Here is an 18230-nt window from a genome sequence, read left to right on the forward strand (position 1 = left end):
TATTTAACTGTCCCCCCAAAAACAATTGTTTCTAGGCCTGAGCGTATTCAGGTTTTTTGTTAGGGTGGCAGGTCTTTTTTGGGGGGGGCAGAAGCTCAATTTGCTATGTATATTTACTCTGCCCCCCTTGGCTACACCCATGCTTCTAGGACTCATTCATTTCCGAGTCCTAGTGATACTGACAAACAGGTGCTTTCAATTTCTGTTTCTGCTTTATAGACCAGAAGTGTTTTCCTCTCCTTCAAAATCTCCAAGTGGCTGCTGATCTGTCCATCAAAACAGTCATGTAGAGCAGGAAGTCTGTGGAACTGTTGGCCCTTATTTATTAATTAGGTTTACGTACCACCCTTTAACAAAAGATCTCAAGGGACTCCCTTCAGGGGCCATTAAACCAAACTCCCATTGCCAATGCTTGCTGGGAATTATGGGAATTGTAGTTCTATTCACTCATTCATTCATTACCCCACCCTTTTCTCCAACAAAAACCCTGTGACATAGATTAGGCTGAGAGGCAGTGAGTGGCCCAAGGTCACCCAGTGAGCTTCAAGGCTCAGTGCGAATTTGAACCCTGGTCTCCTACTTCAATACAGTGGTACCTCGGGTTACATACGCTTCAGGTTACAGACTCCGCTTACCCAAAAATAGTACCTAAGGTTAAGAACTTTGCTTCAGGATAAGAACAGAAATCGTGGTCCGGTGGCGTAGTGGCAGCGGGAGGCCCCATTAGCTAAAGTGGTGCTTCAGGTTCAGAACAGTTTCAGGTTAAGAACGGACCTCCAGAATGAATTAAGTACTTAACCAGAGGTACCACTGTACTCTAACCACGACACCACACTGGCTTTCAGCATCAGGAGGGCTAAAGATTCCTCTCACTTGGTCTAGAGCATGGGTAGGCAAACTAAGGCCCAGGGACCTGATGCAGCCCAATCGCTTTCTCAATCCGGCCTGCGGACAGTCAGGGAACCAGCATGTTTTTACATGAGGAGAAGGTGTCCTCCTATTTAAAATGCATCTCTGGGTTATTTGTGGGGCCTGCCTGGTGTTATCACATGAGGAGAATTTGTCCTTCTGTTTAAAATGCATCTCTGGGTTTTTTGTGGGGCCTGCCTGGTGTTATCACATGAGGAGAAATTGTCCTCCTATTTAAAATGCATCTCTGGGTTATTTGTGGAGCCTGCCTGGTGTTTTTACATGAGGAGAATGTGTGCTTTTATTTAAAATGCATCTCTGGGTTATTTGTGGGGCACAGAAATTTGTTCATTCCCCCCCAAAAAAAATATAGTCCGGCCCCCCACAAGGTCTGGGGGACAATGGCTGAAAAAGGCCCACGGCTGGAAAAAGTTACTGACCTCTGGCCTGAGGCATACAAGGGAGAAGCGGCACAGATAATTTGCCCAGGGCTAGAGTTCAAATTCAAGGGGAAAGGCCCAGGCAACTGAAGCTGATGCCTGGGCAGGGTTTGCCTCTCAGTCTTGGAGTGAAGAGAGGCTTTGGATGTAATGTGGCTCCTGCGAAGCAAAGTGTGTCTTTCCACGCAAGAGAGCAATAAATACTATTACGAGGATACCAGAGTTACTCTGTATTTTCTGGGCAGCCTTGAGTGTGGACTACAAACTGAGGAGTGAAGTAAGTTCACCCCTCAGACTGATGATGCCCAAAGGACTTTATATTTATGGGCTGCTGGAGTCCCCAGTGACGCACCCCTGGGCACAACCACCCCTTCAGACACCCTGTTTCATGCTTTTCGTCCACCACGATTTTATTCTACTTTAACGAATGGGGTGGGGGGGGAGCTTCTGTGACGGAAAAGTTTGTTTACTGAACTGGTTAAGTCACCTAGTGGGTTGTTTTTTTTTCCTCCCTTCCCTCAAAGTTGCCTAGCAACAGCTCCTGATTGGCCAGAGTTCCAAGGGAGGCAGTTGGAGTGAAGTGAGAGAAGGCGTGAGGGATTCATGGGGTCTGTGAGAGGGATTCTTCTTCTGACAGGGGGTAGAGCTGAGGAGAGCCAAGAACTGACAGTATATATTCCCAAGTTCTGAATCGCAGAACACTGTTAAAATAGAAAAGACACTGTCCCACACAGTGTTTACAGGAAAAAGAGTCCTCAGAGGGAAAAATCTGACAGGAAAGGGCAGTCGTGGTTCTGAGGCAAAGGAGGATTTGGGGGTCTGTAAGGAAACAGTCCACTTAAAATCCTAAATTCCTGAAGTGTGTGGGGAGAAGTCTGATCTATGGAAGATGTGTAAAAGAAAGTAAACTTAAGCCTGAACTGCATACAGCCTACAACTTGAAACTGTATTCATTTTAATAAAAAGCAACAGCACTGGTTGTTACATTTCAGTGGAAGAAGAACCAAAACTCCTAGTTTACACCTGTTATAATCAAGTTTGTTTGCAACCTGTTTTCCCAAAAGAAAAGCCCACTGTCGCTCGTGATTCGTTCTCTACTGGGGATTTCACCTGAGGGAAAAGGAAACAGAGGGCTGGCCTAGGGAGAGAAAGTGCTGTTACTGTACTCCATTGCAGCTTCCTCTATTTTGAGTGGGGGTTGCCAGGTGTTTTCTTCTGTCCCCCCCCCTTAAAAAGAGAGAGAACGTTCTAGGCATTTTCCCTCTTGTTGGGGGTTTGTGCAGTCATCCCATTTTGCGACCATGTGAATCTTGGGTGCCCCTCTAGCTATAATAAATTATTATTATTAATTGTACCCCGCCCATTTGGCTGGGTTCCCCCAGCCACTCTTAAGCTTTCTTAAGGAGGTATGCAAAAGAGGTGATTTATCAATGTTTCAATGTGTTGTAAACCTCTTTGAGATTTTTTTCTTTAAAAAGCAGTATAGAAACAAAATGAATAGGCATAATAATGATAACGAATGGCATTGCCTCTGCCAAAATGGCGCCCGCACATTCCACTGTGGCGACGGTAACATAGGTTTAAGGTGCCATTTAGAATTAGCTTATATATCTAAGCTTTCTAACACTGCGTGTTTCTGTTTTGTGAAATTGGTAATTTGTGCTCCCTGCCATGGTCTCCTGGATTGCAAAGGTGCCCCTAGGCCAGAAGTCTTGGGGGATGCCTGATATATCCTCAGGCACCAAGACCATGAGGTGAGGCAAGCAGATATGCAATGGAAAAATAATCTGACACATTCTAGCACTTGTTGTCATCTCTTTAATGTTGTTTACACACAGAAGCGCACACAATCCTTTGATTTAAAAAATAATAATCAAGGAACGATCTGGAAGCTACTTTTCCACACATTTCTCTTTTTTTTCTGGAGGGGTGGCCAGACTAGTGTGTCACCGGAGGCAGTTCAAGGCAGGTTTCTGGCCCCACCCAAAATATAGGCAGAAGGGGCTCTCCAGAGAATTCAGCCATTGTAACGTACTGTGACTTGCCTGTATCAGCATCAAAAAAGAGAATTTGGCGCGCTGCATAATTGACAGCCACCCGGATCCTCCTCTGCTTCACAGCAGGCAGGCTACGCAGATGCCTCAGTCCCCAGATGCCTTCCTCAGGGGTAAAATAGAGCATGCCCTTTCTCCTCACAGACTTCCGGGCGACCCCCACAGCCCATTCACCCGAAATGTCCATGGTGACTTCCCAGTAGTGCCTCCCTGCTGTAAACTCCTCACACCCCAGCACGAAGGGATGTCCGCTGAATCTCTCGGGATTGTCTGGCAGCTCTTGATGTGCCTCTTCCCACCTCGCACTTCGACGATCCTCGGACAGGATCAGGTGGGGATGAGCGGTGTCCGGGTCCAGAGTTACACTTGCTATTGGCGTCGCGAGGAGACAAAGGAAGAGAAAAGCAAAGAGGAATCAGCTGGGAGGATAGACATTGTGAGCTTAGATCCACTCCAGGGATCATTGAGGAAGGGGGTTCCTTTCCTGCCTGGACTGTGGGCCTCCCCGTGGCTTCGCTGCTAGCGTAGCCCAGCTTTGGCCCTCTGTCCAACTTCAAAAGCTCTTTGAAGCCACCATTCTCTCTCCCAACAGCCAACTGACCAAGGACGAAGAAGGGGAGCAATAAAAAGGTTGGGATCTTAGAAAAGGAGTGGCTTTGGACACTGGTTCTGTCCACTGTGGCCCCACCAGCTATCGACACACTGGCCGGAACAGCTCCCCCGATGGATAACTTTTTCCGCTATCCTTAATTAATGCAGTGATGGTTTCAGAGCCCGCAAGCAGGGATGATGGAAGCAGAAAGCTTCCTGAAAGAGCAGACATTCTCTACTGGTTCTCTGTCAGACCATCTTGACCGTGAGCCCTTGAAGACCTGCTCCCTGCCTTGCAAGCCTATTCCCCCTGGCCAAGACTGACTCCAGCTACAAAAGCTGAGGCTGTCAAACAGACTCTTGGGTTTGGGCATCGGTTAGGGCTTTTGCTGCTATTATTTATGTTACTTCTTTATTTTTGATCTTATGATTTAGGTGGAAGTTGTTCAATTTGGTTGTGTACTTTTTAATGTTTTATTCATTGCATATGACTATTTTGTGTTATTATGTAATTATTTATATGTTGCCAGCCCCCTTGAGCATGGGCTTAACTTTGGAAAGAGGAAGTGCAAATAAAATGATTGCTTGATTGAGGCTCCTCAGCTTACCTTTCTTCAGAGAGAGTCCTGATGTTAGAGTGCCTGTGAAATGGAAAGCAAGAGAGATTAAGCATCACACACCGTCGTGGTATTAATTAATGTTATAGCACAGAAAAGGTGATATCATTGTTTAGTCTGGATTTCCTTTCTTGTAAATTGAAGCCGTTGGTTTGAGTCCTACCCTCCAGAGCAGGAGAAGACAATCTTGCTCCATCTTACATGCCCTTTAGGTATTTGAAGATGGCTACCATATCGTCCTCTAAGTCTGCTCTTCTCCAGGCTAAACCTACCTAACTCCCTCAACCATTCCTCAGTTTCCAGAACCTTGTTTGTCTTTTCACTTGTTTCCAAATAATCACTTTTGACTTCTGCTTATGACACTTTTTGCCTCTCAGCATATGCAGGGATAGCTGCTGTCTGCTTTTGAAAATCTTAGCAAGGTGCCTCTTAAGGTTATTGCCTTAAAGTGTTGGAGCCTAAGGCCTGGTAAACACGAGTTGTGACAGAGTGTCATTGAAACTACCAAACTGATCGTTAAATTCACCACAATATTCTTGCGAACACACCCCCCCTCACCAAATTCAGTGGGCCTTAAGTCATACAAAGCTTCAGCCACAGAGGTGTGTGAGTTTTTTCAAGTGTTCCTGCATAAATCTGCATGTGGGTAAGACACTGTTGCTGAAGAAATAAACATGTTGCCTTCATGCTTAGATGATGAAGACCAGAGATGAGGAAGTTGGACTTCAATTATCAACTGGGCTGATGGGAGTTGGAGTCCAAAACAAACGGAAGGCACCAGGCTGAGAGAGGCAGTCTCAGCAAATGGCATTTTGAGCTGTGGTTGCTGGACCTCCTTTCTCCCTCAGTGAAATTTAAAGTTACCTTCCCTACTGACCCTCAAGTTCAATTTTTCTGGCTCTCCTAGCATTACGGAGGACACCTTGAGTTTTTCCTCAACCCCATATGGACCAATTCAATATCCAGCATGAAATTCTTGCTGCCAATACCTTTGAACTGCTCCGCAACAGCTTTCAGAAATGGATATATTTCATAGATGTCCAAGATTTTCCACATAAATTCAGGAGGGAAAATTTTGGGAGGCTCAAATGCCTGTCTCCCTTCATGCCTGTGGAGAAATAAAAGGTTTAAATATGCCAGCTGGCTCTCCATCCAACCTCAAATTCCCAAAGGAACCAATAGGAGGAGAGGGGAGAGGATCACAAAGGTCTCAAGAAACTGGCTGGTCAGATTCAAGGTGAATAATAAGAGGACAGCAGAAACATATATTGAAATAAGCAGTGCAGGGAATAAAAGTGTGAACAATGGTTTGTTGCTTTCTTAGATACATCCCTGTTTTGGAAGACTGTTGAGACTACCAGGTGGAAACAGAAAGAAAGGAAAGAGAATCAGAAACGAGATAGAAACTGATAAAAGGAAGTTTGGAAGTGAAAATAGGAACTTTAGAAAAAGTGGGCCCCTATTGATTTGTTAAAAGTTGGAGGTCACAAAGACCCATAATGTCCCCTTGGGAACAACGGGTGTTTTTCCTGCAGTCGATATCCTTCATAGAACCGCAAAGCGCAAAGGAAAAGAAGAGGGATCTGCTTACCTCTGCAAAGTGCTTCTAACATCCTGCAGGGGAAAGAGAAAAAGAAGAGAACTCAGCATCCACGACTGGCCATACATCGAAGCCCCATGCCCCAGTCCAACCAGGGTAATGTCATAAAATCAGAACACAGCCTCTTAAATGAAGCCCTGAGCAGGAACAAAAGAGGACCAGTAAAGGATCAGACCAAGGGGTCCACCTATTTTCAGCCCAACTCAGGTAATATAACCACAGAAAGGAAAACTTCTTAAAAGAAGCCCTGAAATGACAAACTGTCGCACACCTTAAAAGGCACAAAGTAGGGCTCTGTTCATTGCAGGGATCAGGCTGAGGGATCCACCCAGTCCACAAGCAGGCCAGGAAGGCAACACCACTAATTTGGGAGCCAGCAGCAGACCCATCATCAGCCAAGAGCAGAAAACATCTGATTCCATCATTGTTAAGTAACAAATTAAGGTGCGCATTCTCCCTTGTCCTCTTAGATGCTCCTGCACCTAACATAAGAGAACCGGCTACCAGCTCTACAAAACCAAGCAACGTCATTCTTGTATAATGATAGAGGCAGAGACTGGTCTGGTCGTGGCCTTGACCTGGAGAAAAGCTTGGGCTGCTTATGCCACTCTCCTACCTGCAGGAATTCACTGGGGGGCTGCTGATGCTTCTCCTCCAGCTCCCGGATGATATTTTGAAGAGAGTCAAGTTCTCTGGAGAACCAGCCCAGATGCTCATTCAATTTCCTTGTAATCTCTTGCTCCATCTCTTCCATCTTCTTCAGCAGCTGGTTTTCCCATTTTTCCATAAACAAATGTAGTTGCTTAAATTCATCCTTCATCTTCTGCCTATGAGACATTAGTTTCTCCTGCAAGAAAGATGGAAAGAAAAACAGGCTGTTAGCAACATTGCCACTCCTTCTGCAGCATAAAGAGGGTTTGAGGATTACTGCAGGGGAACATGCTGGGTGCTTCTGAATTTTTGTATTTTCACAGATGATGCGTCAGTTTTCAAGCAAAGGAAAATTTTCCTTCCCATCAGAACAGGTGTCCCCAAATAAATAGACATCTAAAAGAGTGGAGCTGCCTGATGGCTTCAGGGTGTAATTTTTTATCCCCCCACCAAACACTAGTTCTTTTGATTATTTGCTTACTTCCCAGTAAGAGCGACACTTACAAGCAGCTTTTGAATGGTGTCTTCTGTTCTTCTATTATACCTCAGGTATTCTGCCTTCATCCCCTTCAGAGTCTCCAGGCCCCTGCAGAGCTGATCCTGAAAAGAAAAGCCAAAGTTCCCATTTGGGTCGTGGTGAGAGGTTTCTAGGCGATAACTATCATAATCATCCGTGAGACAGAGAGAAGAAAAGGAAAGCGAGAGGACAGTTGAATTATGTTATTGTTCCCCAGTTTTTGAGATTTAAGAGCCTGCTTAAATCCAGAGTATTGAGCCTATGAGAGTTGTAACTGATGAGTGTTATGGAGAAATGTTGAGCTATCTCTAAATTTATTCTGGCAGGGGAAGAAAACCAAGAATAAAGTATAAATTGTTAAAAAATACAGTCATACCCCGTTTTGCATCCACTTCATGTTGCGTCTTTTCAAGTTGCGTCCCACAGCAACTCGGAAGTACCAGAACGGGTTACTTCCAGGTTTCGCCGCTTGCGCCTGTGCAGAAGCGCCAAATCGCACTGTGCGCCTGCACAGAAACGGCAGTCTAGTTGCGGTTTTTTTGGGATGCAGCCAGGCCTCTGGAACAGATCCCTTTCGTAACTGGAGGTACTACTGTACTAAGGAAAGAGGTGGCTTCTCCCTGCCAGATTTGAGAATATACTATGAGGCATCCTGTCTATGCTGGCTGCAGGACTGGATTGATTTAAAGAATGTGGATATTTTGGATTTAGAAGGTCACAACAATAGATTTGGTTGGCATGCATATTAATGGTATGAAAAGACAAAAGTGCATAAAGGTTTCCTAAACCACATGGTAAGAACATAGATCTACCAACTGTGGGACAAATAAAAAAAATTATTGGAACAGAAACACCCTGGTGGCTCTCACCACTGGAAGCGTTATCTGTGAAAAAACTTAATGCAAAAAGTGAGTGGGTGACTTATAAAGAGTTGTTATTTGAAGTAGATAATCAATTGAAAATAAAAAATGGAGGACATTTGGTAACATACTGGGTGCAATACTACCAACTAAATGATGTGTTTATGAAAGATTGAAGGAATGGTTTTAATACAGAAACTTCAAGGTTCAAAAAAGAATTATTGGAGAATAATTTAAAATTGGTTTCAAAAATGTATAAATTGGTGTTAGAATGGTATACTAAAGATGAAGTGAAATCAGTAATGATACAATGGGCAAGGGACATTGGATATAATATCCAATTGGCATCATGGGGAAAAATATGGAGGGAAGATCTAAAATTTACAGCATGTTATACGTTGAAAGACGTATTTTGTAAAAAAAATTGTAAAATATATATATATATTGCATTTATCCAAGCACGTGGATCTCAACTTTGACTGTAAATCTGAAATCTGCTCCTCCTGTGAAACAGCACACCAGGTCCTGCACTAATAGCCTAAGATCAAGCACCAGTGATAGACTTATATTAATACAACTGGTTTAAAACTCACGAATCTTGAGTTCTTTGCATAGTTTAGGGCTGGCAACAGGAGAAAGCAGCGTTGTTTTATGCCTCTAATGTTGTTGGGTTTTTTTGTGAAGGGCAGTATCTGTATATATAAATAGATTTGCTAACATGGAAATACAACCAAGGGGAGAAATCTTCACCTCTTGATCTGATCCATCACACTATTTTTTCCTATTCTCCTTTGACACTGTTGCAAACAAAATCTGCCCTTATAGAGTCCTTTGTAGGTTCTCCATCGGTAGGAGAAAATAACAGAGGCCAACCAGAGAATATTAAGAAGCAAAGCAGCTAGTAAGCCTGATCTTTATTAAAGCTGTTGCAACAGGGTGCTCCCCCACACGCAGGAGAGCGGAGGAGGACCCAGAACAAAGGTGTGCCCACCCTTATATAGACATTTTGAAATTCCCTGCCCTGGAGCCCAAGACCACTCCCCACAATCATCATAGCTACATCACAGAAAAGGTGATCTACAACAGGAATTTGAATGTTGTTGTTTTTACTGTCTGCCAGGTTATCTGATAATGCCTTATCTGATTGCCTTTCCTGGTAGTCTGGCCATTTCTTTGAGACGGTGATTACCCAATTCCTGAGACAATGGGAAGGTTCCCTCACCCCCTCCCTCCTTGCAGGGAAAACATTTGGTCAGTTTGGGAGTCAAAATGGTTTCAGGACTGTCTTCCTGTGCTGCTTCAGACTTGTGGTTTATATATTTATGTGCGTGTTTGCTTGGTACATTTATGAAGTATATATATGTGTGTGTGTGTGTGTGTGTGTGTGTGTGTGTGACCTTAAAATTTTTATTAAAACTTTTCATTGCATTGTCTTTTGTGCGCCTAAAATATTTATCTTAAATTTACGCCAGTATGCCAACTACTGCACAACTCCCACTTTATAACAGCAAGCATCTCTGAGATGCCCAAACTGCCATCTTCCTAGATTTTATTATTTGATTGCCTTTTTAAAGCAATTGTACATTTCTTTCCATCCCAAATAAATCAATGTATTAGTTATTTCCAGACTTGCAATGCTTGCTCTGCACTTTGAATTAGATTCTGAAACAGGAAAGGCAGTTTGCAAAGTGCACTCATTTGAGCTGCATTTATTTTTTTTAGAAAGGCCACCTTAACATCATTCAATCTTTCTAGATCAGCTGAATTATTATTTTTTTACATAATCATACCTAATATACACATCTAGTGGAGTCTTATAAGGCAAAGCAAGCCTCAGTCACATAAAAGCCAATATCTGTCTTAGGATGTGTAAAATAATTAGATGAGGGGCCTCCTGAGCATGTGCAGAGTCAGTTGACAGCAGACTGCATCCCTCACACCTAGGATTAGAGGAATAAACGCTCACTCAGAGGAGACAGTGGTTTGCGGACAGCCTTTAACCTTGATCACTAACTGGCTCAGTTTTGTTAGAGCATGGTGCTTATAACATGAAGGTTGCAGGTCCGATCCCCTTATGGGACAACAGCATCTTCCTGCATTGCAGGGGGTTGGACTAGATGATCCTCAGGATGGATCCCTTCCAAGTCTACAAATCTGATTTTAATTCCCATAATATATACTAGCTGTTCCTATGAATGGTTCATTCTTACCTTGTAGTCTTGGAAGGCTTCTTCCACAGGAACCACCCTGTGGCCGCTGTGCCCTTGGGATATGTCACACTCCCCACAGAAGGGGGCTTCGTCGTCCCGGCAAAAGAGGTCCAGGGTCTTCTGGTGCCTCTGACATTCTGAGCGCCTCCTTTGAGCGTCTCTCTCCTCAGAATGATCCCACTCACTGATGATTCCAACCATATTTGTGAGAAGCCTGTTTTGCTTGTAGTCTGTTTTTACAGCCTTTCTGCACTCGGGGCACCTGGTTCTCTCACCAGACTCCTCCCAGCACCTCAAGATGCAGGCTTCGCAGAAGTTGTGCCTGCAGCCCAGTTCCACCGGACGAGTAAAGTAACTGAGGCAGATGGAGCAGGTGACTTCACTCCGGATCCTCTTCCTGTACCTCTCCTCAGCCATGGCTTCACTCCTGTTGTGAGGGACCACTCTCCTTCTCCAGAAGCAGCCGCACCTGGAAAAGAGATGGAGCAGAGTCAGGATCCCTGTGAACTTTAATCTGAAATGGGAAATGTAAGCCCTGCCCCATCCGCATGGACCTTCTCAGCAGTGGGACCTGCCCTGTGCAACGCCCTCCCATCAGATGCCAAGGAGATGAAAGAAATACACAACTTTTAGAAGACCTCAGAAGGCAGCCCTGTATTGGGAAGCTTTTAATGTTTGACGTTTTATTACGTTTTATATGTGGGATCAAAGAAATGCATCTCCTACACCCTGGAAAGAAAGATGATCACCCTCCCTCAAGTATTTAGGAAAGGCAAATCTCATCACAAAGGGGGACAGATTCCTCCTGTGTTCAATGGTTTTCAATTGCATTTTGTTCCTTCATATATATTTTTTCTTGAATGGTATTTTAATGTTTGCCATTTGCATTCCAAGTAATTCACAAAATACAATCGAAAATCAACATGGATATTTTTAAGCTTGCCACTGAAGCTTGTTGGAAAATCCCTGGTCCAGAAACAGCTTCGTTTGTATTTTATTTTATTTAACACACACACCACTTATGTAGATTACAAGTGGACGCCGTATTATTTGCCGCGTTTCTTAGCTGCTGTGGACAAAAACGTGGCTCTTATCGAATTAGCAAAGTAAAAGATGGAGAGGTTAAATCGGTTAAAATCCAGGTGTGAACAAAGAGCAAAACCGCGTGCAATAGGAAAGTCCTAAAACACTCACCCAGCAACACAAATAACACAAACATCCAGCAACACAAACACGTCGCTGCCAATCGTGGGAAGTGCTAAAAAGAGCGTGGATGGCGCTGGAATTTTTTGGGAGCTAAACTCCCCCACCCGCGCGCCCCAAAACCCGCACCTGGAGTTGGAGATGCAGGATTTGAACCTGGGACCTTCTGCACGCAAAGCAGATGAGAGAAGACGGGCACACACATTTAAGTTACGGAATCTTGAGAAATTCATCTGCCTCTCCCCCCCCCCCCCCGTTTTTCTTTCTAATTTAACAGCAATTTCTGAGAAATCTGAACCCTTCATTTCACATACAGGTTTTCTATAGCTCACTCAGCTCGCGGAAAGAGACCTGCAGTCCCGATTCTTTTAAAGAATCGCCAGTGATGCCCAGGAAGGACAAAACCGAGGCCAGGGGAGAAGAACCACCGTCGTTCATCTTCCCATCGCTAAATAAAACGCACCCACACGTATCGTGTACACGTGAGGCCATCCCCACGCAAGGAGCCCGCAGCGTTAGGCGCGAACTTGTTGAGCCATAAATCGCGCTCAACTCCTTGATCAGGGTCTGCAAATGGGGTCGGAGAATAAATTTACCTTTCTTTTTCCGAGTCCGGACAGAGCAGAGATAGGGAGCAAAGGAAAGAGAGGGGGGTATCGCAAAATAAAAGCCATTCACACGACCGTGTACACGTATCTTCCGCGCAACATGCTAGGAACGGGTCCTGCCGGGTGAGGCGCGCCTATTTAGCAATAAATCTCTCTCACCTTAGAGATCTTGAGGGACGAGATCGGTCTGCAAAGCGGATCCGAGCCGGAGAATCCTTCCGTCTCCACGTCCGGTCAAAGCAGGAATTCGTAGCGCTCCTAATCCGGCGGAGAGAGGAGCAAGGAGACCCTTTTTTGCTTGATCCGGAGCAGCTCTGGTGAGCAGCAAGAGGAGGAGCCGAAGCAGCAGGCAACGAAATCAAAATCGCCGCCACGAGAAATGTAGCCAGTCAGAGACTGCAACTCTGTGGATGAATGGATAATGGTTGTGAATGGATAAGCGGGGGCGTGGCAACGCCGCTTCACTTGGCAGCCAATCAGCTCTTGCGAGGCTCCAAAGTGCAGATCTGCGATTCTTATCCCTATATATGGAGAATTGAGGCAATCGTAATCAGGGAGCCAATCAATTCAGGCAAGGTCGCATCCCCGCTCTTATTCTGCATTCTGCATTCAAGTGCGTGTCTGCATTTCAGAAAACCATTTTATTGCATTTCACAAATAATCAGTGCTTGCTTTTTTTCCTAAAAAAAATATTTTGGGGTACTCTCATTTTCCTACTCACATTGAAATACCGCCCCTCAATGAGGCCAGACTTAGATTCACAAAATGTTATGGGGTATGCGTACCCCTGCGTGCTCCCAGAAAAAAGCACTGCATATAATAAACATAATTTGCAATCAACAACAACCATAGCTGCTAGTCTGTCCTTTCTTTGGGGAAGCAGGGAACGGAACAGCAGCTTAAAAGTTAGAACCAGGAGCAACAGCAATATGTTGTTGAAGCACTGATTCTTCAACCTCAACTTCGTTGGTGTTGTAAATAAAAAATATGCCCTTTTCCCTTATGGGGTATCCAAGAGCCCATATAGAGTCCTTACATAGGTTCCCTATTGGTAGGAGAAAATAACAGAGGCCAACCAGAGAATATTGAGAAGCAAAGCAGCTAGTAAGCTTGATCTTTATTGATCTGTTGCAACAGGGTGATCCCCTCACACGCAGGAGAGGAAGAGGACCCCAAAAAATGCTGTGCAAGGGCTTATAAAGATTTTTGAAATTCCCATCCTCTAGATCAAGACCACCACCAGAAACATTATGCATTCATCACAGAAGGGGTGTAACCTAAGACCACCCCTCAGATAAGGCGGTCTAAAACAGAACATTTGCATGTTGTTTTTCTCCTGTCCCAGTTTATCTCCTGTCTGGCAAGTTACTTGATTGGATTGCCTGGGGAGCCTGGCCATTCTTTTGTAGTGGTAAAATACTTATTTCCTGGGGCAGGTCACAGGCTCACACCTTATTCATATCTTAAATGTGTCCTTAAGACAGGATTTGTGAGGAAAGAGACAATGGGGAGACTTTTCCAGTTTGACCTTGCAGAGAAAACATTTGGTCAGTTTAGGAATCAAAATGGTTCCAGGTTGGCCTTCCTGTGTTGATCTATGTATGTGCGGTTATGAACATTGCCATATATCTAAGACCATAAAACTCCTATCACATTGGACAGGTCATGTTGTAAGGATGCCTGATTATCATCTTCCAAAGCAACTACTCTATTCCAAACTTAAAAATGGAAAGTGTAATGCTGGTGGTCAACAAAAGAGGTTCAAAGACTCTCTCAAGGCAAATCCAAAAAAAATGTAGTATAAACACTGACAAGTGGGAAACACCGGCCTGCGAGTGCTGCAGTTGGAGAACAGCCTTTACCAAAGTTGTCGTGGGCTTTGAAGACTCTCGAACTCAGGACGCAAGGGAGAAACGTGCTAAGAGGAAGGCACACTAGGCAAATTCACACCGTTATCAGCTCCCACCCGGAAACCAATGTCCCCACTGATACGGAAGGAGAGGGGGGGGTACCTTTCTTGGTCCCTCCACCAGCACCGGTGGACCCGAGGCGATGACCTCGACGGTTCCCCAACCCCTCAAACCCCCACACTGTTGCACAAGCACCACACTGCACCCTAGTCCTGTAAATAAAGGACTTTTTCCCCCTTTCTATACGGGCGAAATAAGCCCACCATCTCTCTTAAACTTCCCTCTCGCTCCATTTCTAACGTGGGTAGACCGTATCAGATTGTATCCCCATTGACTATAATGGCCGCGCTTTGGCCAATCAGCACCGTGCATTTGCCGTGCAGAGGTAGCTCAGCCAGCTCTGCACGCCTCATTTAACCTCTTGACAAGCCACTGACAGCTCCCCGCTGGGGGAACAATGGAACTGAAACCCAAGTTGCAACATTGTATCCATCCAACAATGGAATTGAAACTCCTGAACCCCTGACAGTATCAAGAACTGCAACAATGTATCTATTCACTTCCGACTTTGATTAATAATGTCAGAATGGACTTGAAATGAGCTGAAACTTCCAAAATTCATATAAAATCAACCGTAGCACCGATTTCCTTCGTTCTGGCGTCAATCGACTCAGCCTTTTCAGGACTCTAGAACACCCCACTTGCTTCCATAATCCCCTGAGCGGCAAGTCACGTACTCAGGAAGACCCTAATCCCATCGGATCGCTCTGCCAAACCCTTCCTCCGGGCAATGCCAGGTGGCAGACGATGCATATCTGGACTATTGTTTTATCATCACCGGTACTCAGGAAATGCTTATCTATGTATATCTCTTACTCCGCACACTACCCCTCGCTTCCCGGAAATGCTAATGTGTATAACTCCACCTTTCCGTAATATATTCATGATGTAAGTTGTCAAACCCAACCCTCCCATAATGTATTCATGACGTTTTTTGCACTGTATCCTGGGACTTGGAGGGAACTTTTAAAAGTTGGTGTCACCCCTTTCTCGCTGTTCAATTTTGCCTTGAACCTGTTGCGCAATAAACCTTGGATCTCCGCATCTTGCTCCTGTTTCCGGCTGAGCTCATTTTTCTGCTAGGACCCGCGGACTTAGTCCGACGAGCCGGGAGGCCGAGCCGACTCGCACCCGGGATTTTTCCGTAACACCACTGTGGAAGGATGTGTGGATCCAGAACTGGCCTCCACAGTCACTTATGGACTCATTGTTAAAACCGTGTTTATGGAAAACAATCTTACGCAGCTATAAGTGATCACCAAAGAAGAAAGATGACACACAACATCTGCAGATGAGGCAGTGGTTGATCCCACCCACATAACTGATCACATGGCACAGCACACGCACACCATTTGAATGGCAATTTCCACCCACTTTGCAGGATGGGCTGGCTCCCATAAATATTTTATAGGAGTTGGGTGCTATGCCAGAGCCAAACTTCACAAATTTTGATACCCTCAGGCTGAGATTCCGATAGGCATGGGGAGAGTCTGTGCATTTAAAGCCTTAGAGGAATTGCCCTTTTTTGCAATAGCATTACCAGCGGGAGTGGGACTTTGATTGGATCTTCTGCTCATGATCAAAGTAACAAACCCATTTGCAACTGAAGTGAGATACACTTATCTCTTGCATGAAGCAACTGCCTTCTGGCATGCTTTGCAAGAATAGCTGCCCTTCTCTGCTCCAAAGGGTGCGTCTAAAAGAAGGGGTTGGGATTGCTGACAATGGAATGCGCCTCCAGGGGTGAAGCCAGGGTGTTAATAACAGCACCCAAGTGACCTCCGAGGGGCACAAGCCTGGGCAGTGTGTTTGGAGGTCAGAAACACACACCCCCTCTCGGCCTCACGGATGTGGTCCAAAGGAAAGCAGAGCAAGAGGTTTAGCACCAGCTGGGCTGCAGGAGTTGCCAAGGAGGCGCACAAGGCAACATTCAATGTCTTAAGGACGTTAATATTTTGTTGGAAGCTGCCCAGAGTGGCTGGGAAAACCCAGCCAAATGGGCGGGGTATAAATAATAAATTCTTCTTCTTCTTCTTCAATACTTTTATTTTGCTTTAAACAAATACATATAAACAACCAAAATTACAAAAGAAAATTCCTTAATAATAATGAAAAAAGCTAAAAAAACTACAAAAAATGGCATAAAACATAAGCCATTATGGGAAAGAAAAAAGAAAAAGGAAAGGAGGAGGGGGGGGGGAGAAAAAGAAGAAAAAGATGAGCCAAAACACAAAAAGGCTCATCTATTGTACACTTCCGTCAAGCTCACAACAGATCATTATTCTTATCAATTCTCTCTATCTGCATTCCAAAGGAATTCCTCATCTTGGTATCAGGGAGCATTTCTCTATGCGGTATCATTCTAAACATAACCAGGTTTAGATAATTATTTAAACATTCCCATTCTTCTTTCACCATCTTTTTAGGTTTATCTCTTATTGCATCTGTCAGCTTCGCAAGCTCCAAGGACTCGCACAATTTGACTACCCATTCATCTTTAGTGGGTGTATTTTTATCTTTCCAGTGTTTTGCCACTATAACCCTTGCTGCTGACGTCGCATACATAAATAACCTGGTCTTATTTTGGGGAATATTATTCTTATTCTTTTCTTTTCCCGAAGATGTCACGCAAGGCAGCGGAGGTTTAGTATCCGAGTTTTCCTCCTCCTCGATGGACTATTCTCAGGTGGAGGAGCCCCATCTATCCCTTGGGCTAGGGATAATCTCGCAAATAATATGCAGAAACACAAACAGTAAAAAAAGCGAAGCAGTCAGACAAAATTGTTTGTGAAAAACCGACACCTTGTGGCCAAATGTGGAAATAAGTGCATCTAAAAAAATTTGTAGACAGGTTTGTAGCTTTAACATGAAATGTTTGGTAATGTGGAATTAAGGAGCTAATTTACAAACGAGAGGGTGATTCTAAAAGTTGATATAAGGTAAAGACATGAGTATTGAAATGCGACAGATACGTTAAAGTTATAGGGAAGTCAGAAAAGAGGAAGGAGGTCGATGCCCTTTTTGAGTAATAATGTAGGCTGTAGATCTGTGTAATGTAATGAAATGAAATATGGAAAACTCAATAAAAATCATGTAAATTTTTTTTACAAAATTTGTAGACGTAAGGCAAAAACAGCTGATTGTAGCATGCAGCCCTTTATTCCTAATTCCCAGTTACTTATTCGGCAGAGATGCCCGGAGGAAACTACAGCTCCCAAGATGCTTCAGGAAGGAGTGTCACACACTTTAAATGTGTGTTAGATCCCTGGCCACTGGCAATGATGGCTGAGGCTTGTTTATTTATTTAAATTCACACCCAACGCTTTCCTACAAAGGACCCCAGGGCTTTGGGAGCTAGCAGTTCAAAAGCATCCAGATCAGAGGGCATCCCGTTGGCTACCCCTGCACTAGATTTAAGGACGTATGGCTGATTGCTTACTCAGGAGAGACAATGTCCCTGTGATTCTGGACAAATAGAAAGAATAGAGCATGTGCTTCTCCAGTGCCTATATTATAGAGACATCCATATAAGCCTCATCTCCCCACTACTCCATAAATACCCAGGGTGCACAGGACAATTCATTACCTACCTGCTGCTTTCAGATACAGTACTAACCCTGCTACAACATACAATGTTGCCAGGTTCTGCATAAAAGGTAAAGGGACCCCTAACCATTAGGTTCAGTCGCGGACGACTCTGGAGTTGCAACGCTCATCTCGCTTTATTGGCCGAGGGAGCCAGCATACAGCTTCCAGGTCATGTGGCCAGCATGACTAAGCTACTTCTGGTGAACCACAGCAGCGCACGGAAACGCCGTTTACCTTCCCGCCGGAGCGGTACCTACTTATCTACTTGCACTTTGACATGCTTTTGAACTGCTAGGTTGCCAGGAGCAGGGATTGAGCAACGGGAGCTCACCCTGTCGCGGGGATTCGAACTGCCGACCTCCTGATCGGCAAGTCCTAGGCTCTGTGGTTTAACCCACAGCACCGCTCGCGT

General features: G+C 44.6%; 1 protein-coding gene across 1 annotated transcript; it reads right to left on the reverse strand.

Annotated features, from left to right (window-relative positions):
- Positions 1-3187: 3187 nt before the first annotated feature.
- Positions 3188-12090, reverse strand: LOC128408772 (E3 ubiquitin-protein ligase TRIM7-like). Its single transcript, XM_053378793.1, has 9 exons — positions 11985-12090; positions 11644-11707; positions 10450-10918; positions 6828-7058; positions 6203-6225; positions 5940-5965; positions 5601-5768; positions 4603-4635; positions 3188-3772 (listed from the first exon to the last, which is right to left on the reverse strand). Exons 1-9 carry the CDS (start codon positions 12088-12090, stop codon positions 3288-3290), a joined length of 1605 nt encoding a protein of 534 aa, XP_053234768.1. The 3' UTR covers positions 3188-3287.
- Between the last annotated feature and the right edge of the window lie 6140 nt (positions 12091-18230).

This window comes from Podarcis raffonei, chromosome 2, assembly GCF_027172205.1.
Source record: "Podarcis raffonei isolate rPodRaf1 chromosome 2, rPodRaf1.pri, whole genome shotgun sequence".
Lineage (NCBI taxonomy): Eukaryota > Metazoa > Chordata > Lepidosauria > Squamata > Lacertidae > Podarcis > Podarcis raffonei.